Source organism: Marmota monax, unplaced genomic scaffold (assembly GCF_021218885.2).
Source record: "Marmota monax isolate L192 unplaced genomic scaffold, Marmota_monax_Labrador192_F-V1.1 WCK01_AAM20220418_F8-fsc00042, whole genome shotgun sequence".
Taxonomy (NCBI): domain Eukaryota; kingdom Metazoa; phylum Chordata; class Mammalia; order Rodentia; family Sciuridae; genus Marmota; species Marmota monax.
The window spans coordinates 3,029,015-3,054,620 of NW_026693008.1; the positions used below are offsets into that span (position 1 = coordinate 3,029,015).

The following is a 25,606-nucleotide window of genomic DNA, read 5'->3' on the forward strand; positions in this document are numbered from 1 at the left end:
TGGGGTTTGATGATTGTAACGTCTGTCTCTCCTAATAGAACATAAGCTTCATAATGAACAGCCTGTTTCTGGGTTTTCTCATTATTATGTCCCCAGAGACATGCACGGTGACAGGGGCACAGAAGGTCTTAGAATGGGGGAGTGACTGAATGAACAACCCTGGTGTGTTAGTCAGCTTTTTCACTGCTGCGACTAAAAGACCCGACCAGCACAACTATGAAGGAGGAAAACTTTACTTGGGGGCTCAGGGTTTCAGAGGTCCCAATCTGTAGACAGCAGGCTCCACTCCTCGGGGCTCGAGGGGAGGCAGGACATCATGGAGGAAGAGTGTGGTGGAGGGAAGCAGCTCACATAGTGATCAGAAGTAGAGAGAAACTCCACTCTCCAGAGACAAATAGAGACCCCAAAGCCACGCCCCCAATGCCCCCTCCTCCAGCCACACCCACCTGCCTCCAGCCACCACCCAGTTAATCCCATCAGGGGTTCATTCACTGGTTGGGTTAAGGCTCTCACAACCCAGTCATGTCGCCTCTGGACCTTCTTGCACCGTCTCACACTTGAACTTTTGGGGGACACCTCACATCCAACCTTCACACCTGGGCTCAGGACACAAGCAGAGGGGGAGAGACTAGAGACACTGTATTTAACCCCTGTTCTTTTCACTGGTCAGCTGGCCGGGTAGCACTACTGTCATTCACTGCACTGTCAGCAATGTGTGTAATAACTTTATTAAGGTCAAATAGATATCACAATACACATTTATCCAACAGGATCAAGAGAGGGTCACAGATATCACCCAAGACACAAGGCTATTTTGTGCTATATGCTCTCACATCACAGATCACACAAAGTTTGTACACAAATAACAACTTTTACCTGGAAATACAGATGCTTAGCTTTCCTTACCATCCAGGCTCTGGTGTTTCAATTGAATTAAAATAAAGAGGAGAAGATTGGCATTTTCTTGGTAATGAATACATTCTAGGGAATATTTCATGAGAACCCTCTTTGGGATACAGAGTGGCACCTGGAAGCCATTTTTAATTTATCGGTGACACTCAAAGCAGAATTAGTAAATCTGTTGAGCTGTGACTTGAGAATTTTCAATAATTGGATTGAAGAACATATTAGCTTTATAAATAGATAGGATTAAAATGTTTGATTGGTCTACATAGATCTACAGAATTTCCTTTCTACACTAATACTTTAGAATAGCAACATCTTAACTATGGTATCTAAATCTGCATCTCCAGTATTCTATGAACATATCACTGTTTGAGCTCAGACAGTTACTGGGCTTTATTAGGCATGGTCCACAGGATAAGAGCCACAAAACACCATAGAAATTTACCAGAATGTAAATACTTAGATAAGCAAATAGGATAAATATTGGGCAGTTACCATATGTAACACTGTCTACTAATAAGAAAAACAACAACAACAACAACACAATTCTTAGTTACAATGCATCCAGAACTTAGGTAAAGCCAGAAAGACAAATTTGCAAAGGTATACAAAGTAATGAGTATGTTTCTTTAAACATCCTTTTGACAAATTCATAGTGCAAACTGGAAAAACTTCGTAAATATAATTCAAATGTTTACTGTGTGAGAAATGCTTATTCATGCACTAAATAATATGAGCATTGATTCATCAAGTGAAAAAAAATACAGTAATTGCCTGAAATAAGTAGTTAGAGATTTGCATCATACAGGGTCTAAAAACTAAAAAATAATAATGCATGCAATGTTGTTATACATCAAATTGTTTCCTAGGAATCATTAAAATGTCTTTTGCATCAAAATGCATAGGAAAACTCAATGCTATTTAATTGACTTTATGCATATTACCTACTGGAGACTTTAAGCTACAAAATGCTTCTACGATCTCTACCACACATATAAAATGACCATAAAAGTATCTGTGGATTTAACAAGGTACTCTCCAATTAGCCATCTGTGATAAATAATATATCTCCCCACGTCGTCTCATCTCTAAGTATCATTTATCACGACCCAGGCCTCTCTGCTTTAATGAGGACTACACATCTCTGACTTACATTCAACACTATCTGCATGAATAATTGATGGGAACTCTTAAAAAATTCCTCTGCCACTGAAGTGGAAGGTGGTGAGACCTTCTCCAGAAGACTGCAAAAGCTACTCTGCTAAATCTGATTGGTGAAGGAGGTGGGACCACTAGGCTGTTGGCCAAACTCGTCTGAGGATGGCCCCAAACTCGCCTGCTGGTTGTACCCACTGCTAGACCCATAGCTCTCTTGGTTGTACCCGCCTTGATTATAGCTGCTGGAATGCTTCTCCATGGGGTCCGAGAGGTATCTCTGTCCCGAGGAATGCCAGCAGGTCTCCTTGAAAACAAACCAGATGTTTCCAGCCCAGAGGATAAAATTCAAGAATCCAAAGACCTGAGGGGAGAATCAGGGCAAATGAGTTGATAGATTAGACAGAAATGCTAGGGAAAAAAAAAAAACTCAGTTTCAGAAAAATCCTTCAGAGTATAATGGATGTTTTTTTGCTTTAACATGGAGGCCCCATGACCCAGACCTGGTCTGATCTTCCATTTGAAATCACAATTTCATTTAGAATATCTGGTTTCTAGTAAAGGCCTGCTGTAAGCCAGGCACTGGGTAAAGGACTTTATATGGATTGATTCCCTCAGTCGAAGCTGACAGTGCAATTATTAGGCCCATATTAATGAAGTGGATTCTGGTCCAAGGTCACATGACTTGGTAAAGAGATCTGGGATTTAAACCCTCTTCTGTCTGATAGCCTGAGCCCTTACCTAAGCCATCAGTATATCTGCAAATGAGGAATTCCTCATGGTATATAGGATTACCATCAGGTGGTGTAGGGTGCAATATTTTCTCTTTAGTAATGATATGTTAATTTATAAGGCTACTGGCTATAGATACTACTTTCCCACTTATTATAATGATAGAAAATGATTTGATTTTTAAATAAACATGGAGCAATCTTGATATAGGCACAGAGTTTGAGGCTCTGCAGAGTTGTACTTCTGTGTCTCTCACATTCAGAAAAGAATGCCAAGAGCAGACCCAGAAAGAGGTGAGGTTTCAGAGAGATAGAAAATGCTTCCTGAAGAACTGGAATATGAGGCTTTCCTATGCAGGTTTCTTTTACTCTCCAGAAGGGTTTTATTGAGTCAGAGGACCAGGTGGTATTTCTCCAGGGCCCAAGTCTTCGTGGCTACAGAGCTATTTGCTACTGCAACAGGCTCAAAAAGAAGTCCCCATCACATGGTTCTTCTGCCACCTTTTCCAAGACTGGTTGGTTGACTTGGGAATGAATCACAGTAGCCTGTTTGGACAATTTCATGTTGGAGACAGATTAGGTTAGTATAATACCAACTGAGATAATATTAAAGTCTATCGAGATAATATGAAAGAGATAATATTAAAGTATGATATTAAAAGTATAATAATTAAAGTATAATATTAAAGAGATAATATTAAAGTCTAACACAGAGGTAGAGAGATGCTAGTGTAGAGATGTTGGGGACTGCTTACTAAGACATTTCCTTATTGCAGCATCAGGTGGGTCATTAGACCACATGCCGACTAGCTGAATGTGGGACTTGGAGTGATCTCTGTGGGAGTTGAAATTTGAGTGGCCTGGGCACTTGCCTTCTTGCTCTGCAACTTGAACCTTAGACCTCAGGTTTTTATTCTTATTTGGAAAGAAGATAATAATTCTTTCTTTGGGGGATAGTTTGGAGAACTAAAGACAATATGTGAAGGTGGCCCGACATATTTGTGTTACATGGTAAACGATGCTCTGAATCACTTTAAAATATTTCCACCAATTGTAACTCTTTTGCTGCCACATAAATCAAAGTGAGTTTTGACCATGAGGCTATATTCTTGACAGGTGAAAAACAGTTAAAACAGAGTAACTTGATCTAATGAAGACTGGTTTATTAGAACCTCCTTCTCTCCCTTCCTCCTTCTTCTTTCCTATTCCAAATCTTTCCTTTAATATTGAGGATCAATTTTGTGACATGTCCCTCGCTATTGCTGAGGAAGACACAAAACATAAATCAGGTGTAATAGTTGCTTGATGGAAATGAATCATGTAATCACAGTCAAAACTCTAATTTGCATTCAGGGCATTTCAACCCTGTGTACAGTAACTGGATATTTGGCATGAGAAGGGAGAACTTGACTAAATTGTACCTTTGTAAGTATATGCCAATATATAAGTGGAAAAATTATTAAGGGATCTTTTCAGATATGAAGAGATAGCTCTGTCCAAGGCTATAATTTTATCTGTTGCCTATAAATTGGGGGAATTAAAAATCCAGGCCACTCGATCCCTGAGCCCCATACCCAGCCCTATTTTGTATTTTATTTAGAGACAGGGTCTCCCTGAGTTGCTTAGGGCCTCGCTAAGTTGCTGAGGCTGGCTTTGAACTCACAATCCTCCTGCCCCAGCCTCCAGAGCCGCTGGGATTACAGGTGTGCACTTCCAAGCCCAGGTTGTTGTGTATATCTTTGGTCTCTCCCTTTTCCATGTTGTTACAGTTTTTTTTTTTTTTAAATTCCAAAGGGATGCTCAAGAAGAACCTAGAAATCAGGGAAATGCAACTTAAAAGTAAGAACAGAAGGCATCCCTCTGATAGCCGAGGTTCCTGGGTCAGTCACAGAGGTATCACAGGTCTCTCGATGGGCACATTTCAGGGATACATGGCTTCCTAAGTATTTTTTTGCCATTTTGTTGCAATGAAACTAGGGGAAGAATTTTGATTCAACTTCAGAGGTGGGGACAACAGAGAGAGAGCTCGAAAGAGACTATCCCTAGCACAAGAAAGAACAGGGAGATGAAGTCGAGATTATCCAAAAAGACGTGCCATGTTTGTCTGAAGTGAAGATGGAGAAGTAGAAATCAAAATTATGGATATACTAAGGATAAGCTTGATAAGAACTGAGAGATTAAAATAAATCCCATCTCCCTACATCTCGCTGGCCTCTAACACTTAATAATATTAGAGAAAATGAGTATATACATTTTTTTCCCTGGGTACTAGGGATTGAATCCAGGGGCATTTAACCACTGAGTCACACCATCAGCCCATTTTTGTATTTTCTTTAGAGACAGGGTCTCACTGAGTTGCTGAGGGCCTCGCTAAGTGGCTGAGGCTGGCTTTGAACTCGTGATCCTCCTGCCTCAGCAACCTAGCACCCCCAGCAGCTAGGATTATAGGTATGTGGCATTGTGTCCAGCTGAGTGTATTTTTTAGGCACTTTGAGTTGACTTTTACCTAGCATTAACTATATACTGGGCACCACGTTAAGTCATATTAAGTATTTTTCATATATTGTCTTACCAAAATCTTCCAATAGTCTTGAGGTCTGTTCTATAATTAGGCCTGTTTTCCCGGTGGTGAGACTAAGTTTCAGATAACTGAATCACATTGTCCAAGGATAGACAGTCAGTTATTGCATGGTGCAGCCGGGACTCAAACCCTGGCAGAGTGACTCCAGCATCGTTCATGCAGCTGTATTCCGTGGCAACAGCATTTGGACATTTTGGCTCCAGTTCTGGCCTTTTAGAATTTTGACTTTTAGACATTAATCTGGAAACTTGACACAGGTCCCTTAACCTCAGCTCCATGCAGGGGCATTATAGCTCATCTACCTTTATGTGTCATTATGAAATGAGAGATGCCAAAGTGCTTTGAAGAAAGTAAGTTTGTTACTAAGGTGGAAGATAAGATGATTATTTCCTGACCCTTTGTTGGAAGATGTCACCTACTGTGGTGTGTGTCTGGCTCCTTCTCTAAAACTTGCTCTGGCCCAGGAGAGTGAGTGCTATCAGCTGTATTTAGATGACAGACTCCCCAAAGACAAGACAAAGGTGCACAGCAGACCTCAGGTGGGTTCTCTACCAGGTGTCTGGAATTGGAACTGAGTGAGTGTAGCTCGTTCCAAACTTTCTCTTCCTTTTTACTTGGGTGGGGTGGGGGATGGTATACCAGGGATTGAACTCAGGGGCACTCAACCACTGAGCCCCCTCCCCAGCCCTATTTTGTATTTTACTTAGAGACAGGGTCTCACTGAGTTGCTTAGGGCCTCGCTTTTGCTGAAGTTGACTTTGAACTTGAGATCCTCCTACTTCAGCCTCCCGAGCTGCTGGGATTACAGGCATGCACCTAGCCCAAGTTTTCTTTAACAGCAAATATAAACTTAGAAACTGTGAGGTGTTTTCTTCTGTTGTGGGTATGGGGAAAAAGTAAAAGTCTATCTGGAAAGAGACAATAATGAAACAGATATTCTCTTTCAACAGAAAAACACAAAGCTCCAGAAAGAGGTAAGGAAAAGAGTGGGAGATAAAACCTGTTCCATTTCCCAATGATATTTTGGTTCTTGGCCTTGTATTCTACGCTGGCAAGGCAACGTGATAGTATTTTTCCAATTATTTTCCATTTTGCATAAACTATCCATATGACTTGAAGGCAAATTTGTAATTTAAAAAAATTTATTGTGTTTGGCTGAGGCTGGCTTTGAACTCGTTCCTTTGATTTTGGAAATACGAATCTGATTTCGTTGGCAGAGCCGTGTTCCACCTCAGTGGCTAGAGCTCTCTCCTGGAACTTAATGCAAACCTGGAAGAAAAATGCAAAGTTAGGTAAAAATTTCCACTAGTGGCAACTCAGAGGGACTATTCTTTAGTATCCGGCATCTGGAACTCTGATTCTCCTCAAGATTTGCCTTTGTGTTTTCAAATCTCATCGTGTTCATGAGCCATTTGATATCTTCCCCAAAACTGTTTTTTTTTATTTTTTATTTTCTCCAAGATGAAGTTAGAGTCAGTTTCTCTTATTTGCAGTCCAAATATTTGAACATATATAGATATTGGTATCAGAAGTGGGGCTCAAAGAATAGACTTTAGGGGTACAAAGACTTGTGCTTTAGCCAGCTTTAAGTGACTTTTCTGTTATGAGAAACAGCTATGGATACATAACTTTAACAATCACCTTGTTTTTTCATTCTGAATTCCTGTCTTCTAGACTAAAAATCATTGAAGACACTAGAAGTAGAATTTAAAGGACACTGTAGGTTCTCACAATTTTTTGGAGACTGGTTATCAAACTAACAAACACATCAAACAGTTTTATCTTTGTTCTCTTAGGTTTTGAGAACCGAGTTATAATCACTTTCATTAAACACTGTCTATAAAACAAAGTAGAATAAGTAATACTGCTTATGTTAATGCATACCTCAAAGCAGTTATCTACAGGTGAGGCCAGCAATCAATAGAAATGATTGTGAGGTCCTCATATATGGTTTGTTTCCATGGTTACTATCTCACCAAAGCAGGAATCAGTGGTAAAATCACCGGGAGCAGAGGAGCAACCTTTTCCTGCATTGTAAGAGCATTCCCAAGTTGGGCAGGGTGGCACACCCTTGTAATCCCAGAGGCTGGGGAGGCTGAGGCAGGAGGATCTCAGTTCAAAGCCACCCTCAGCAACTTAGTGAGGCCCTCAGCAACTCAGTGAGACCCTTTCTCTAAATAAAATACAAAATAGGGCTGGGGGGTTAAACACCTGTATTTCAATCTCAGTTCTCTCCCCAGAAGCTTCTCAGATTGAATTCCAAAAAGCTGTAGAAACACAGGTTAACCTTGGAGCAAAAATAATTATTTCTAAGGTTGCTAAAGAATGTTGTTCCTTTAACAAACACTGCTGAGCTTCCTATTCTTCGATACAAACTATTTTGTGCTGCTGTTATAGCTTCTGTCTTTTTTCAGACACAGCTTCTTTATTGGGAATAATACAAGTCTTAGCCTTATAAATTAAGAATCCAATTTAGCATCCCTGCTAACTGTCAGATTTTCTCTCTTCCTGTAAAAGCGACATACCTGATGACAATATTTGACCATCCTCAACCCATAGAGTACATCTTTTCTAAAGCTATTAAGCAACTAAACCAAGAGGATAGAGAAGATTTAAAAAAAAAAATGACCATAACTATTCCTGGCACGTTTGTATGCCATATAATTTCTTTTGTATCTTATTAAGTTTGAGTATTTTCTTCTCCAGTCAGTTGAGTGTATTCTATGTGGGGTTTGAATAATGTTTCCCTCCCAGATAACTTCTATGCCATCAAAAATCCCTTTAAACTTCTGGCAGGTGGCAGCCTTAATGTTTAGATTCCATGTCTGCTTTTGGCTTAGAATTTTGACTTGACAGTCATCTAAGCAGTAGCTGCTAATACCTGCTGGGTTTCTATTAAGAAGTCTGTCAGTCGGTGGCCCTGGAGTGTATAGATTCTTATGATAAAAAAACTTGAGGACCAAAGGACGGTCTTGCTCGTGGAGTGCACTACTACCATTCCACTGGCCTAGTTTGGGAGGCAGACATTTACCATCCAACTCTGGAGGTGCTTTTCTTAGTCATTGGGCAAATGGAGATCTGGGAGGTTAAGCAGCGAGGGAAACCGACTCACCACCGAAGTGTTCAAGCTGGACATGACAGGGCTGTGGACAGCCATGCACTTGTTGGACTGCTGCTTGCAAGCTGACATGAGTTGCAAGACTTCCTTGGGATCTGTGGCGACTTTGACATCAGACAGTCCTTTGGCCCACGCGGATGAGCCCACCAACCACAAGAAGGAGAAGACCACGGTAACGATGAAGTCCTACAGAGCAGAGATTGAGCAGGAAAAGAAAATGGACGTGAGTTCTAGGAACAAGTCAACTACTTTATATAACTACTTGCTTTGCCTTTTAGAAAAATTCCAAGATCCCACAGCAGGAGGAACAAGAGAGAGATGTTGGATAATGAAGATTGATGATATTCATACTGACATAAAATATACAATAATAGTAATAGTCATTGAATGCTCACCATGTCTCAGGAACAATGCCAAGGACTATATAATCCTCATCTGATAGATCCTACAACATCCCTTATCATAAGTATATAACAATGATTTAACCACTGAGCCTTTTTAATTTTTTATTTTGAGACAGGCTCTCGCTGTGTTGTTAAGGGTCTCACTAGGTTGCTGAGGCTGGCTTTGAACCCACGATCCTCCTACCTCAGCCTCCTGAGTTGCTAAGATCACAGGTGTGGGCCACCATACCTGGCAAGAAAGTTCTTATCATTATTCTAAGAGCCGTCCAAGGCTTTCTGACTACTGAGTCCTAGCTCTTACCCACCAAGCTCTGATGGCTTTAAAGAGTTAGAGTTTAGCAGTTCTTGGAGTCCCTGGATGGTAGTATCCATCCATTTATCCACTTGTTGGTTTAACACACCTATGCATTATCTATGTTAGCCCAGGAACACTGTTACATGGAAGGCAATAATAGCTATAATATTTTGTGCCTACTGTGGATGAGAGGTTTTATATAAAATCATTCTTACAATAATCATGTTAGACTGTATTTGTAGGACTTATTTTAGAGATGGGGACACTGAGCTTCCAGGAGGTCCAAGATAACACTTAGGAAGTGACAGAACCAGAATTCATATCCGGGTCTGACTCTAAAAACCACCGTTTGTAGGGGAAAAAGCTTCTTTATTTTTAACAACAACAACAAAAAAATCTCTACGATGTAAGGGGTCGACTATTTCAGAGACAGAATTCTCTAATGGGACAGAACCCTCCTATGTTCACCTACGAACTCACGACCCGTGAAACTCCACATTATGTACAACCACAAGAATGGGGAGTTAGACTCCATGTATTAGGGACTAGTTACCACGTCCTCTCTCATGGAAGGAGAGGTGGGAGTCACTGTCCAAGACTTGAGCACAGTCCATGTCCTAACAGACCCTTTTTTAGATTTAGTGTGCTTTCATTTGACAACTACAAAAATGTTACATGCTGTTTACCTAAAATAACTAAAAGAAACACCAACCCAGAAAGAAATGTAATACCTTTGATACATCCAAAAAACAGTCCTCTCTTGGCTGGCCGCGGTGGCACATGCCTATAATCTCAGTGGCTTGGGAGGCTGAGGCAGGAGGATGGCAAATTCAAATCCAGTCTCAGCAACTTAGCGAGGCCCTAAGCAACTCAGAGAGACCCTGTCTCGAAATAAAAAATAAAAAAAGGGCTGGGGATGTGGCTCAGGTTCAATTCCCAGTACCAAAAATAAATAAATAAATAAATAAATAAATAAATAAAAAATAAGAAAATAAAAAGAAAGAAATAGGCTGCTCTTTTTATTCTAGATAGTAAGTCCTGTCCCGAGCAAAAATCTTGGACTGTTTCTTTCCTACCCAAGGGCAGGAGCTTCTGATTTGCCTGGGTCCTGTTGTCCCTGGGGATAAATGACTTCTCATCAAGCTTCTGTGATCTGCACTGGGGACTCTGACACTGCTCAGGTGCTGAATGAGCCTGGATGTGATAGGGGGACCTTTGTGGTGAATGTTTCAGAGAGTTTTATAACTATCAATGGCTAAACCTTTGGAGCAACTGGTCTCTTTTCATCCAGGGACTGTTCTGAATCTTGTAACAGTTTACCTTTTTGTGTTGGCTCTAGAATATTTGGGTCAATCCACAATTTATTCACACGGTTTTTAGGGCATAGTATTTGTTTTTATGGGGTACTGGGGATTGAACTCAGGGGCACTCGACCACTGAGCCACATTCCCAGCCCTATTTTGTATTTTATTTAGAGACATGGTCTCACTCAGTTGCTTAGCACCTTGCTTTTGCTGAGGCTGGCTTTGAACTCGAGATCCACCTACCTCAGCCTCCTGAGCCACTGGGATTACAAGTGTGCACCATCATGCCCGGCTAGGGCATGGTATTTTTAATTATTTTTTATACTCATCTTTCTTTCCTTCTTATTTTTGATTAGTTACATCTTGAGTTTTATAAACCCTTATACACCACCTTAAGTTCTTTTTGGAATGAGGCAAAGTGTCAACCAACATGCAAATGAATATGCCATCTACAATTGCTTCAACATTAATAAGAACATTTGGAACACAGAAACTCAAGTGATGGGTTTGAACTAGAAATTGGAGGAATGGTTACAAATAAATAGGCCAGATAAACTGTCAAATCATAATTTCCTGTTTACCTACAATTTGAATCTTCATTCATTCATATATTCATGCACTCAAATAGTAAATTTTGATTAATGTGCCAAAGACTTGTGTAGTCTTATGGAGGATAAAAACATGCAAATCAGGGACTTTGATCTTTTCAATTACATATTGATTATGGGCCCATATTGACCATCATATTCTGACCATGGGACTGTGGTGGTCATTATCTACACTTATCATATTTACAAAAAGTCTTATTAAAAGGCCAGTAGGATCAGCATACTACCGTGACACAGCTACATTGATGTTTACAGCAGCCCAATTCACAATAGCTAAGCTATAGAATCAACTTTGGTGCTCTTCAACAGGTAAATGGATTAAGAAAATGTGGTATATATACACAATAGAATATTACTCAGCCATAAAGAAGAATGAAATTATGGCATTTGCCTGTAAATGGATGGAGCTGGAGACTATCTTGCTAAGTGAAATAAGCCAAGCTCACAAAAACAAAGGTTGTGTGTTCTCTCTAATATGCGGATACTGACTCACAATAGGCAGGGGGCAGGGAGGAATGGAGGTTCACCAGATTGGACAGGGGAATGGGGGAAGAGAGAGGGGGTTGGGAATGGGAAAGACAGTAGAATGAGTGGGACAGAACTTTCCCATGTTCATATGTGAACACACGACCACATCATGTCCAACCACAAGAATGGAAAGTTAGACTCCATGTATGTATAATATGTCAAAATGTATTCTATAGTTATGTGTAACTAAAAAGAACGATAAATTTTTTTAAAAAAGGCCAGTAGGATGGTGGAATCAGAAAAGAATTCTGTGAAGACCTCTCAGTTGGAGATTGGAGAAAATCATGTGAAAGCTTTTATATTTATTAGTTTAAATCCTCATAATGCCCAACATTTAGTGAGTATTTTTCTAAGTTCATATGCATCCACTCATTTAATTCTAATAATAATCCTGTCCCATTTTGCTGTGGGGGAAAATGGTGTACCAAGAGGTGACATAACTGTCCTAGTCACAAGTGGGTAGATGCAGGGTCTGGGATCCTAAGCCTGTCCATCTGCCTCCAGGGACTGCTACTCTATGCTGCTTCTCATGTCTCCTTGAAGGAATGAAAGTCTTCCTTCTTATTTACTTTTTATTTTTACTTAAGGAATGATGTCCGGATGGAAGCTATTACTTCCTACTCCCCAAATAGGAGTCATTCCTGTGAACCCACCAATTCCATGATTTTTATTATTATTATTTTTTGGTACTGAGGACTGAAGCCAGAGGTGCTTAGACACTGAGCCACATCCTCAGCCCTTCTTTATTTTTTATTTAGAGATAGAGTCTCTCTATGTTGCTTGGGGCCTCACTAAGTTGCTGAGACTGGCCTTGCACTTTCAATCCTCCTGGCTCAGCCTCCTGCGTGGCTGGGATTACAGGTGTGCACCACTATGCCTGGCTATGATCTCTCTTTCAAAACAAGTACACTAAATTGTTTTTCAAAAGAAGTTCTTGAGGTATTGCTTAATTTACTATGAAAAATAGTAATGAAGCATTTTCAGGAAAGAAACTATAATTGAAACCAAAGATTTATATGGTCGTACTTAGTACAGTGCTTTTGGAAGCGGATTCATTCTTTTACTTTCTAGTTTCATCTCCGAAAGAGAGATCTGTACAGATGATCTCTTAAATGAGTTAAAAGCTCAGACTCTGTCCCCGGACAGGCCTGGGTTTGAATACTTCATTTTATACTTGATCGCTTTGTGTCCGTAGGGAGTTTGCCAGACCACTTGAAGCCTCAGTTTGCCTCTCTGTCAATTGGGATAATAACAGTATCTGTTTCATAGGAGGGTTGTGAGGCTGAAATCAGATGCTATAAATCACTTGCCTATTGCTGTGTCTGGCAAATAGTGAGGAACCAGTGAATGTCCTCTTTAACCACCACCAATAACAGCACCAGTCAGTGCAATACCACCATAACTAGCATGACCCATGGAGCACGAGCTTACACGACTGTGTATCTACTTTGAGTAACTTCTGTCTATGGAAGTGGAAAGATGGAGATTTTGAGCAAGGTTGCAAACCTCAGCATTTAAAAATCATGAGCTGGGCACCGTAGTGCATGCCTGCAATCCCTGAAGCTTGGGAGGCTGAGGCAGGAGGATCTCCAGTTCCAAGCCAGCCTCAGCAACTTAGCGAGGCCCTAAGCAACTCGGTGAGACCCTGTCTCTAAATAAAATATAATAATAATAATAATAATAATAATAATAATAATAATAATAAAAATAAATAAATTGGGTTGAGGATGTGGCTCAGTGGTAAAGCACCCCTGGGTTCAATCCCCAGGGCTAAAAGTAAATAAATAAATAAATAAAAACATTGGAACAAAGAAGTTAATGTGAACCCTTAAAAATAGGGCTGTAGGACATTATTTATTGACGTTTGTCTACCCCAGCACAGTAGGTAGAGCTGCACATACATCCTCTGCTCAAAAACGGACAGTGACACCCACCTTCCTGACAATAGAAGCCAGAGGCCACACAGAGGCTCCCAAGAGATCACCATCTGGCTGTGCCTACTGCCTCTCTGATTTGGGTTCCTGTCCTGTCCTCCCATCCCCATCCCTTGCAGCCACACTGGCCCCTTGCTGTTGCTCACACCCACCCAGAAGGTGTGCAGCTCAGAGGTTTTCCCAGGACGTTCCCCTCCCCATATATCCACATGGATCGCCCCTGCTTTCCTTAAAGTCTCTGCTCAGGTTTCATGGTATCCAGAAGCTTCCTTGCCAACTGTATACCAACAGCGCTCCCCCAGATGTACCCTCTGCTCTCCTCGTTTTAATTTCCTGTTGCCCTTTTCAAACCCGTGTATAATTACTTGTTTTTTAACCGTCCCCATTATCTCCTCCAGCTAAAATGTAAAGATGGCATGGGTGAAATTTGATCTATGATGATACACCGCAGGTGCTCAGTAGATATTTCTCAAATGAATGGATGCAACAGGAAATGCTTCTGATGGACCAAGGTGGAAACTTCAGGGTAGAACCTGTGTGTCAGGCCAGGTGAGTTCCTGCCTGGGGCCTCTGTACTTGGTGCTCTTCTACAGGATTGGTAGGTTGCTTTATTACCTTCTAAGATCCCCACTAGCGGTCACCTTCCCTAAAATGTATCCCCTTCTTTTTCTTTTTCTTTTTTTTTTGGGGGGGTGGTACCAGGGATTGAACTCAGGGGCACTCTGGACACCACTGAGCCCCATCCCCAGCCCTATTTTGTATTTTATTTAGAGACAGGGTCTCACTGAGTTGCTTAGGGCCTCGCTAAGTTGCTGAGGCTGGCTTTGAACTCGGGATCCTCCTGCCTCAGCCTCCTATCCCTTATTTTCTTTACCTAGCACTTTTGACAATTTGAAAAATTGTTTGCTTGTTTGCCAACTTCTGCTGATAAGACGTCAGCTCCATGCAGGGAGGGACTTTTCCACCTTGCTTATTGCTGGGTTTTGGCAGAAAAGGCATCATTCATATTTGTTGAGTGAATGAATGAATGTATGAATGAATATACAAAATATTCCCATTGTATTTTTATGACTATAACATTGTGTAAGAACTCACCAAATATTAATGGCAGGGTTAGAGATTCTTTTTACCTTGTTTTACATTAGATTGTTTATTTTAAAGCACAATTTTATAATTTGACCAAATAAAGATAATATGGCAACGTGACCAGAACACAGCTTGATTATAGCAATGGCTGTCCCAGGCAGAACTTCAGATGGCCCTAAAATAATCAGCAGCATTATTTTGTTTATTTATTTATTTATTTTTGGTACCAGGGGTTGAACCCAGCATTGCTTAACCACTGAGCCACATCCCCAGCCCTTTTTAATATTTTATTTAGAGACAGGGTCTCACTGAGTTGCTAAGTGCCTTGCTAATGTGCTGAAGCTGGCTTTGAACTCAGCCTCCTAGGCTGCTGGAATTACAGGCGTCTGCCACTCCACCCGGTGAACAGCATTACCCATAACTAGATTAAATAATAAATATCATTAGCATTAAAACTATTTGTACCCAAGGGTTTCAAAAAATAGTTTCCAGCCAGGCTTCCTATAACTAAGAAAAATGGGGAGACCATGTCAAAACTGCGGGAATATATTAGCTTGAAATTGTTTTGTTTTTTGGCTTCAAGCATAAATCTGAGTTTGAGGTTTATTTGCAGAGAATGAGACGTGGGAGGGAATATTCGACCCCAGTTTCCTTTCATTTTCCTATTTTCTGCTGAGGCTACCCCTGGCCAAATTCCAATGGGGCTCCAGGAGGTGGGAAACCCGCAGAGGTGATGCATGGATATCAACTCCTGGGCACAAAGGAGATCAGAAGAAATCCGGAATGGATTTTTCCCATTCACTGGGAGCTTCCTCTATACCAGGCCCTCGGCTAAGGCCTATAGACATCATTAACCTTATAATTGAGGCCCTTCTGTTTGCCCTGTTTTACTTGTGACGAGACTGAAGCTCAGACTGGTTAAATACTTACAATTAACATCAGGCTTGATTACTGTAGCATATCACCAGCTTTCTGAAACGTGGAGGAATATAATGCTCTGGTGTATTCTAGGTGAACAATTACTCTAATTGATGTTCTTTAAATTTTAGTCAATTGGGTACCACCTAAACGATTTTGATTTAATCGACATGCCTTCTGCGTTTGGCTTAATATTTCATTTAAAGCAATTATGCTCTTTGCACAAATGAGGTTATTTTAGAAAGAAATGAAACGTGTTCCATAAATGTTAAAGCAATATAGCTTCCCACAAATACAAGAAAAATGCAAACATAAATGTTGTCTGGTTGAAAATAAAACACCTCCAATTCTAGTGAGAGATGTTGGTCCAAGACTTGGAGCCTAGGACCTTTGTTAAGCTGGGAGATTAACAGGTGATAGAGGGTGTCAGGGAAATTTCCTAACATGGCCCAATCAGAAGGCTTGACACGGTTTTCTCATTCATGTCATTGAATGCCATGTTCATGGCTGCCTAGAGCCATTTTCTGTCCGGAGTAATTTCTTTTCTGCTTTCATGTGTGGCCCTTTTGAGGGAACAGTCTTTACTGGCCAAAATGTCATGGAGTGATCCAATGGAGACCGCCTCATAGGTGTGGTATCCAGAGCCTTTGTGTTAATTCTGGTTTTGCTGTAGCACTGGATGTCCACAGTGGGATCAGGGGGTCTACCCCTAGCCACTTCTATTTGAGGTCTAGTTGTGAGTTTGGGTTTTGGTCTCTGCTTTGTATTAAGGTACAGCTGAAGACTGAGCGTCACCCATTTATGTGTGGAGCAAGGTACGCTGTCCTTTGGCTGAGTTTAGTTCAGCATCAGAATCTCTACCCTGTGAATTATAGTGTCTCTGGAGGTTCAAGCACCTCCCTCTGCTTGACTCCCTAGCAACAGAGCAGTAGGAATGCAGCCTTTCTCTAACCCGCCATCTTGAATATCCTGGAGCCATTTTCTGTTCCAGGAGAGATAAATGGCTCACACTTGGGAAGTGACTTCTGATGGGGCAGACAAGAATCCAGTTGTCTATAATACTGCTCCTCATCTTTCTAAGACAGTAGTGTACATGGAAGATGAATTTGTAACATTTACTGGTAGGTTATCCTGGTGCCTACATTAACCTTTTGAAGATACCTTCTACTGGCTTTGTTTGTGTTGTTTATCCTCTTATAGTGGACAGCCTGCCATTTTGAAGGTGTTCCAATGCTTCGTAAAGCCCTCCTGCTTGGATCTGTGTGGTTCCCTCAAAACCCCATGAAGTTGTCAGAGGAGGCACAGAAACTTCAGGATTAAGAAGTTCATTTTCCCATGGTCCATTGAATGGTTTATGAGTGAACTCTGCACTACTGGTCTTATCCTGTACCCAGAGAACTTTGGCATGCAATCTGGATGTGTTTCTGCTGTCCGCCTAAGTATCTGCTCAGCAAACAAAGAAAAGAGTTTCATCCAAAGAAGGAACCGCCTGGCTTAATGTAGACTGTTGCCTTGGTTCCATTTAGCATTTTAGGAGTACTCTGTCATCCGATAAATGGTTAAAATTTTTTTGGTTTTTTACTAGAATGAAATTTAATATAATAAAGCTGCCAATCCTGGATCACTGTGAGGCATACAAGAGGGAGTCTTTTTGGTGACAGAAAAGTTGACTACATCAGAGCCAGGTAAACTTGTCTCCACTCCTCTCCATTAGTGGTACACCCCAGCCTCACTGGATATGGGTCCACAGAGTCAATTACTCCATTTCTACCTATTGGGATAATTTGCCCATATTTCAGTTTGGTGAAATATTTTTTTTTTTTTTGGCTTTTTTTCTATTTGGCTTTTTTCTCTTGCTCACGCTTTCACTGAGTACCTGTACTGGATACTACTAAGAGCTAGCCTCATCCCAGTGTAAGTGGGTTCACTTGGCTGATTTTGCTTCCAGAATGAGGCTGTGAATCAGGAAACAGAAACCAGCAAGATGGCGGCTCAGTGGAGGGCGGAGCTTTGGTCTTGTCTTGGAAGAGAAGAGCTAAGCACTGGTCAGGTAAGACAACTTCCTGTTCTGTCAACTTACAGGTTTGCTTCATTATAATAATGGCTTCAGACTTCCAGAGGGTGGGTGCCTACCAGTTTTAACATGCTATAACAAAAGATCTTCACAGTAACTGGGAGAGGGTGAAGACAATCATGTTATCTATTTTACAGAAGAGTGGAGGTAAATGCAGGGAATTTAAGTGATGTGCCCAATTGTCACAAGGAATTGTGATTTGAATCCAGGATTTTAGGGTCCCGGTGGGTATTTTTTTTTTTTTATGAAGCTCAGATTTTCTAAAGATAGAGTGGGACCATAAATGTAGCAAGAAATAACATTGAGCTACATAGGGAGAAAGGCATTTTCCTTCACAATTAATTTCAATCAGCTTAGTAAAGGAGAAAGTCTCAGATGGCTGCTCATCTGTCATCCACACCCATTTAGCAAATAAATGTTTGTCCTTTTCATCCAAGAAAACTGGCCCCAGGGTCAGAGCCTTCAAGCAATCAAATTTACCTAACCATAGTCCAGTCCTATTAATTTTCCATTGGTTCACTTGTAGGTTTATCTTTTAATAAAGTCAAATAAGACTGGAGCTCTATAGCTAGTCATGGTCTATGCTTTTATTAAAAATAAATGATATTTTGAGAAAATGATGTAACTTAAACAACAGAAAATAATTTGTGACCCAGAAATGAGAATGTCTGACATTTGGAAAGGACTGTAAGGCACCAACCTAGGAGATCTCTAGCTGAAATCCTAACCCAGCCATCTACTAGAAATCTCATGCAAGCCACAGATATGAAAGACATGAGGAAGTTTAAGTTGTATAGGAGGCGCATTAAAAAAAAAGCAAAAAGAAACTTGTGCAATTAATTATACTAAAGTATTTCACATTAATATAATAAAGTCCAATAGAGCAAACATATTATAATCTCATAATAAATTTAAAATTATTAATATTTTAGCTTTTTTTGGGTACTAAGTCTTTGAAATTTGGAACATTCTGGTATAGGTATTTTACACCTACAATACATCTTTTGATTTGGGGGGTGGTACCAGGGATTGAACTCAGGGGCACTCAAACACTGAGCCACATCCCCAGCCCTATTTTGTATTTTATTTAGAGACAGGGTCTCACTGAGTTGCTTAGGGTCTTGCTAAGTTGCTGAGGCTGGCTTTGAACTCGTGATCCTCCTGCCTCAGCCTCCCGAGCTGCTGGGATTATAAGCATGCACCATCACACCTGGCCCTAAAATACATCTTAATCCATTTCAAGTATTCAGTAGCCACATTTGCTAGAGATCTGTCCTGTTAGCCAGCACAGTTCCGATTCACAATGAACAGGTGGGAGCACATTTATATTCAGGTTCAAGTGAGAGATGCCCCTTCCCTGTCGTGGGTCATTGATGGCATGATTTCTTTTGGTTCTCTGATCTGAGATGGCTCTGCGAGCCGTCTCTTGATTTATCCTTGATGAGGCCAGCAGGCCTCTCAGATGTCTTTTGGCCTGTGGGGTCCCATAGGTATGTGGATATGGTCACCCGGTTCATTATCTCAGTGGCTTTGTGGAGGTCTGAAGGGCGGTCAGTGTGAACAGAGGCCCTGTGTATTAGCAGCCCCAGGAAGGAGGTGAGCCCACAGGGGTGGCCCTGCCCACCAGAGCTGCACCATGTCCTGGATGGAGGGAAAAGGTGGACTTGAGCACTCTGTTCTCAGGAGAGGTGGAGGGTAAAATATGGAGTCTTCCTATTGCTTTGGCTGTCATATTGAGCTAGGAGGAAGAGAAGGGGGAGAAGGAGGGAGGGAAAGATAGAGGGGAAGAGAGAGTAAGAGGAAGGAGTAGAGAGATGAAGAGAAGGAAGGGTGAAGAATGAGAAGCAGGGAGAGGGAGAAGGAGAAAGCAGAGGAGAGGAGCAGAAGATTCAGAGGACCTGCCACCATGAAGCACTCAACACATAGTAGGGTCTGTGCTAAATGCTTTGCATGCAGTTTCATTTTACTTCCACAACAACTTTATGAAACCCAGTTTCTGAAGATAAATCAAGAGAGTTTCAGCCAGGCACAGAGGCGCACATCTGTCATCCCAGCAGCTCAGGAGGCTGAGGCAGGAGGATCGTGAGTTCAAAGCCAGCCTCAGCAACTTAGTGAGGCCCTAAGCTACTCAGGGAGACCCTGTCTCTAAATAAAATAGAAAAAGGGCTGGGGATGGGGCTCAGTGGTTAAGCACCCCTGGGTTGAATCCTCTGTACCTAGAGAGAGAGAGAGAGAGAATTTCTACCAGTTATGGAGTTTTCAGCCCCAGGAGGTCAGACTCCTCTTTTCCTGACATGGAGTGAGCTTTGCCAAATCTTTTCAATTTTCTGGTTTGTAACAAACTTGAAGTGGTGGTATTAATACTTCCGGCTGTCATTCATGGAGTAGTTACTAGGTACCAGACACTGTGCCTCTGTACATTATTTATTTAATGCTCCCAGTGATACTTCCAGAGTGCCTATCATTGACCCTGCTTTACAGTGAGAAAGATGAAGTGGTTTGCTGGAGGTCTGAGATGCAAAATTGCTGAGTGTTTGTTGTTACCAATGTTGGTTGAGCCCCAAAGTCTGTGACTCTCACTGGAAGGTGACCCTCCTTATCTCCCAAAGCAGATTTCATGGAGTCCTCCACTAAAGGTGTGAAGTGAGCACATGTTAAAATGCTTTTTCGCTGCTGTGACTAAAAGACCCAGCACAATTGTAGAGGAGAACAGTTTTATTTAAGGGCTCCGGGTTTCAGATCCCAGTCCATAGACAGCAGGCTCCATTCCTCGGGACTGGAGGGGAGGCAGGACATCATGGAGGAAGAGTGTGGTGGAGGGAAGCAGCTCACATGGTGATCAGGAAGCAGAGAGAGACTCCACTCTCCAGAGACAAATAGAGACCCCAAAGCCACGCCCCCAATGCCCCCTCCTCCAGCCACACCCACCTGCCTCCAGCCACCACCCAGTTAATCCCATCAGGGACTCATTCACTGGTTGGGTTAAGGCTCTCACAACCCAGTCATGTCTCCTCTGGACCTTCTTGCACTGTCTCACATGTGAGCTGTTGGAGACACCTCACATCCCAACCATAACAGTGCTTTACCTATTTCACCTAATTTCATCTTTATTACAATTTTCTGGGATAGTTGCAATGTTTATTTATTTTTTCTATTTTGTAAATGAGAAAGGTGAGGCTTAGAGTAGTTAGGTAACTAGAGCGGTTAGATACCAAACTGAGATCGTTTGACTGCAGATCACATTGATTGTCTATTGTTCTCTTTGCCCCTTTTCACAGTCGTCTGCCCAACATTTATCATCTTGCCACTCTAGGCTGGGTGCTGTTCTAAAAATATATCAGGGGTCAGGGGTGGGGAGGGTGATCCCTGCCAAAGGAGATCTGTTCTCAGCCCTCCAGTAGTTTACATCTTTCCACTTTATACACTGCCTGGGATGTTTTATTCTATAACAAGAAGATAGTCTATTGTCGCACAGTCAATTAATCAGCATTCTGCAAAAAGAAAGATGTAGCGCATGCTGATGTTCTTCCGTTACAAGGCCACAGTATTAATGAGTTGTCTTGTTTCCTGTGTGAAGAATCTGGCGTGTGCTTGAGGATTAATGCAGGATTTCATTTCTTTTTTTCCTTAAGTTGAATTTGATTGTGATGGGACATACTACCCTTTATATTCTAAACTGTTCCCAGAGATCTTCATCAATTGAATTGTGGTTGCTCTGCTGTGGAACTGAGACCTCTTCATTTATGTCTTAAACTTTTCTTGTGAAAATAAGATTTTTAAAAAGTCTCTCTCTCTCTCTCTCTTTCTCCCCCCCCCCCCCTTTTAGTTTAGTCATAGACAACTGATTACATAATTTTTTTTTGGTTCCAGGGATTGAACCCAGGGATGCTTAACCACTGAGCCACATCTCCAGCCCTTTTAAATATTTTATATAGAAACAGGGTCTCACTGAGTTGCTTAGGGCCTCACTAAGTTGCTGAGGTTGGTTTTGAACTTGCAATCCTCCTGCCTCAGCCTCCTGAGCTGCTGGGATGATAGGTGTGCACCACTGCACCTGGTGATTTCATAATCTTGATACAAAAGGGAAGTATTCAGGACTGTTTGGTAAACTCAGAAAAGATGAAAGTCTTTCCTAGCCTTCTGTGATGCTACTGTAAATCATACATTAAAAATACCCCTAACCTTGGGCTGGGGTTGTGGCTCAGTGGTAGAGCACTTGCCTTGCACGCATGAGGCACTAGATTCAAACCCCAGCACCACATAAAAATAAATGAATAAAATAAATATATTGTGTCCATCTACAACTAAAAAAAATAAAAATAAAAAAAACCCTAACCTGATTTGATTTTCAACTGATCCTCCCTAACCTTTTTATTGTAAACAGTGCAAGCCCTTTAGAATAAGTTAATAGTAATATGAGTGAATTAATAACAGTTTAAAATAAATTAATTGTATTGATTATATATCTATTGTATATTGATAATATTATTAGCTTCTATTACTTACTATAGGCCAGACACTACATACATTATTATATTTAATTTTCATTGATAATGTGTACAGTAGCCTTCATATTGGTAAGTTTTTATAGTACAAAGTGGCACATAGTATTTATGTCTACAATCATGAAAATCAAGCAGTCCTGGGTTCAAATCTCAGTGTTTAGTAACTAGCTCTGGCTCCCTATTGAGATCTAGTTTTCCTATATGTAGCAATGGGGAATAATGGTATAAATTTTCATAGAGCTTTTGCCAAAGATAAAAGAATTAATACAGTAGCATGCTTAGCCCAGTGCTTGAAAGCATACTTTTAATTAGTCTTGATATAGGAATAAAAAATTCTAGTGCATGAAGTTTAAGATGAAATAGGTTAGAAAAGGCCACTGGCATGATTTGGTGGGTGTTGAGAGTCAATAAATCATATGGGTTCATTCATTTATTCACCAAATCCGTACCGAGAATCTACTAGGAGCCAGATTTGGGGAGCATGGTAGTTAATAATAACAAATAGAGGCCTAGTCCTCACTATTGTAGAGGAGAAAAACCTTAGTCAAATAATCACAAAAGAAAGTGTCATTGCATATGGTGCTAACAACTTTGCAGGAAAAGGTTTTGGTGTTTGAAAATAAAAAAGCGTTGGAGTTTAGAAGCCCTGACTGGTCCAGCCTAGAGGGACAGAAAAAGTTATATAGAGCTGGTTGCATTCAGGATCATTTTAGGTTTGATTCTTGAATGGTTCTCAAAACCAATGGGTGTTGAGTAATAAATGCACCACAAAATGGCTTATCTAGAAAGCCTATGAATTGGCCTCTAGAGGGAGCATTGGCTCTTCTCTGCTACAATCATTAAGAAGAAAGAATGTACGTTTGGATCTGGAAATTTCTTGGGCTGTGCTTCCAGGAGAGGTAGTTATCAGTGGGAGGAGGCATTTTGGTGGCCCAGGTGGCTACAGAGGTATCAACTATCTGTACTTCTCCACCTGTAGTCCCTTTGCTCTTAGAAAACCAAGCAATAAACAAGGGGAGTCCGAGGGCTGAGAGGTCAATGAATCGGGGGTGAGGGGTAGATCTAATTGTTGGCAGAAGAGTATTTTTGCCTTTCGGGGTCCCCGCAGTTTGTGAGTCTAGGAAAGCAATCAGCATTGTTGGCTTTTCTGGCTGACTTCCTAGCTTACCCACGAAATGGCACCTCTTCCAAATACTGGCTATTGGTTTTGACACACCTATCAATAAATTCATAAACAAGTAACAAGCCCAAGATCCTCAATCAGAGGTGAAGCAACTGTTGAAACCAGTTTAGATGTCTCAAAAATAACTGAGGGGGAAAAATTATAATAGTGGCGTTAGTCATGGTGTTTCTGGAGATTTGGAAGAGCTCATTGAAAACATTAGTCTGTTTTTTTTTTTTTTGAGAAGCTTATTGAAAACATATCTGTGTTTTCCATTTTTATTTGTTTTTTAGCACTTCCAAAATATTTTGGAGGCTGCCATTGAGCCAGCTAGTTGAAAAGGCTCAGATCTAGGTAATTAACCACCAGCCTCATCTACTTGGCACAAAACATCTGGGTGTTATAAATGTATCTGGGAAACAACAGATGTCGGGAGACATCCAGGAGAAACATCTGGAGAAACTGTCGCATAGAGCACACACACAGTGGAAGGCCCGGGGGCAGAAGCAGCCTGGTTCGAATTTACTTTTTCTGTGTGCCCCAGACTACAGTATTTTCTCATCATGAGACTGAAACTGCCCCATCACGGTTTATACACACATCTGCACGCATCTTGGAGTCATAGATTTATGGGATATCACACACACACACACACACATATGGACACGTTTTAAAAATAGATGAAACACTACCCCCCTTTTTACCCATATAATGGCAGACAGTAAAGACAGGGATGATTAAAATATCATGTAATCCAAAGTAATTTTTTTTTTTTGTATCAGGGATTGAACCCACTGAACCACATCTCTAGCCACACACACACACACACACACACACGCACGCACACACACACACATATTAATATATAGATTATTTAAAGTCAGGGTCTCGCTGAGTTGCTTAGGCCCTCACTACATTTCTGAAGCTGGCTTTGAATTCTCAATCCTCCTGCCTTAGCCTCTGAGCCGCTGGGATTACAGGTGTGCACCCTTGTACCCTGCCCAGGGTGATTTCTTAACTTGTTTCAATACTCTTCAGTTACCCCATCACTAAGCTCTGCTTGAAAATTCCTACAGCAGACCCTGAGACATTTCAACTGGCTATTGGACCCCACCTTCCCAATCAGGTCATCTCTGTGAATTGTGTCCTAGACTCTTTTTTCCTAGATCCTCCCTGAAAATCAGGAAAAAAAGGCACCTCTTCTTCTTTGCAGAATTACATAATATTCGAGTGGGAGGGAACTGCTGAGATAAATTCAGGCTGTCAAATACTCCTTGAAGACACAATGCTATTATTAACTTACTATTCCACACTACTGGCACCTCCCAGGGAAGACAAGGAGCAGTGGATATGTGTGGCCAGGAACAATGCCACAGAGCCGGCTTGTCCCCAGGTGCTGAACTTCTCTGACTTCACATCTGGAACATGGATGAAGACTGCGTCTTTTACGGGGTTATTGTGAGGAATAACATTACATAGAAATGTTGAGAGTGTGGAGACTGGACTATTTTTTAATTGTCACCAAAATGTTTGTGAGAATAACGAAGATGAAGATTGGAGCCCGATTTGATCACAGCCTATGCATGACATTTGACAGGAATTCAATTGTTATGACTGAATTCCACCCCCCACCCCCCCCCACCCCCCATCTGTATTGTGCATTCTTTGGAAAAGAGTGGCCCTGGGCTGAGATTCAACAGACACAGCCTGGACTTTGTCCACTCATTCTAAGGTGTTGAGCCACTGGTTCTTGGTAGGCCTCTATGTGTGTATGTGGGGTGTGTGTGTGTGGGGGGGGAGGTGTTTCATCAGGTTGCAGTACATGTTTGGAAAAGAACCTGAGTCATTGTGAGAAGATTTAAGGCCATTTGCAAAAGTTCTCCCTTGGGAGAATGAGCCACGGATATGGCAAATGAATGCCTCTATCAATTTTTTTTCTCCCTTACAGAAAGGACTCTCTTAACTACTGCATCCCTAGCACCTCGCCAAATGGAGACTGTGGGTCGTTTCTCACACATAAGCACTAACTAGAAGGAAAATGGAAAGAGACATCGTATTTGGTAGACACACAAAGGAAAAAATCATTCGGGTCTCAAAACTCTGCCTGTTTCCTAAATTGCATCAAGGTATTAAAAAATCTCATAACTCTGAAAAAATAAAGATGATTTAATGCTAGGATGTAGGGATAGAAGGTGGTTTGAAAATTTTTGTTTTTATTGCCTGGACACAGTGGCGCACGCCATGATCCCAGCGGCTCGGGAGGCTGAGGCAGGAGGATTGTGAGTTCAAAGCCAGCC

The 25,606-nt window shown here is 41.3% G+C and overlaps 1 protein-coding gene across 2 annotated transcripts in view; it reads right to left on the reverse strand.

The window, feature by feature from the left end:
* Positions 1 to 712: 712 nt before the first annotated feature.
* Positions 713 to 25,606, reverse strand: part of Synpr (synaptoporin) — a 341,624-nt gene continuing 316,730 nt past the window's right edge. For both annotated transcript variants that reach the window (XM_058582084.1, XM_046452949.2), the window contains 2 exons: positions 8,486 to 8,677; positions 713 to 2,425 (listed from right to left, as the gene is read on the reverse strand). In XM_058582084.1, the coding sequence (XP_058438067.1) occupies positions 2,168 to 2,425; positions 8,486 to 8,677 (450 nt within the window). In that variant the 3' untranslated portion in view covers positions 713 to 2,167. The remainder of the gene's footprint in view (positions 2,426 to 8,485; positions 8,678 to 25,606) is intronic.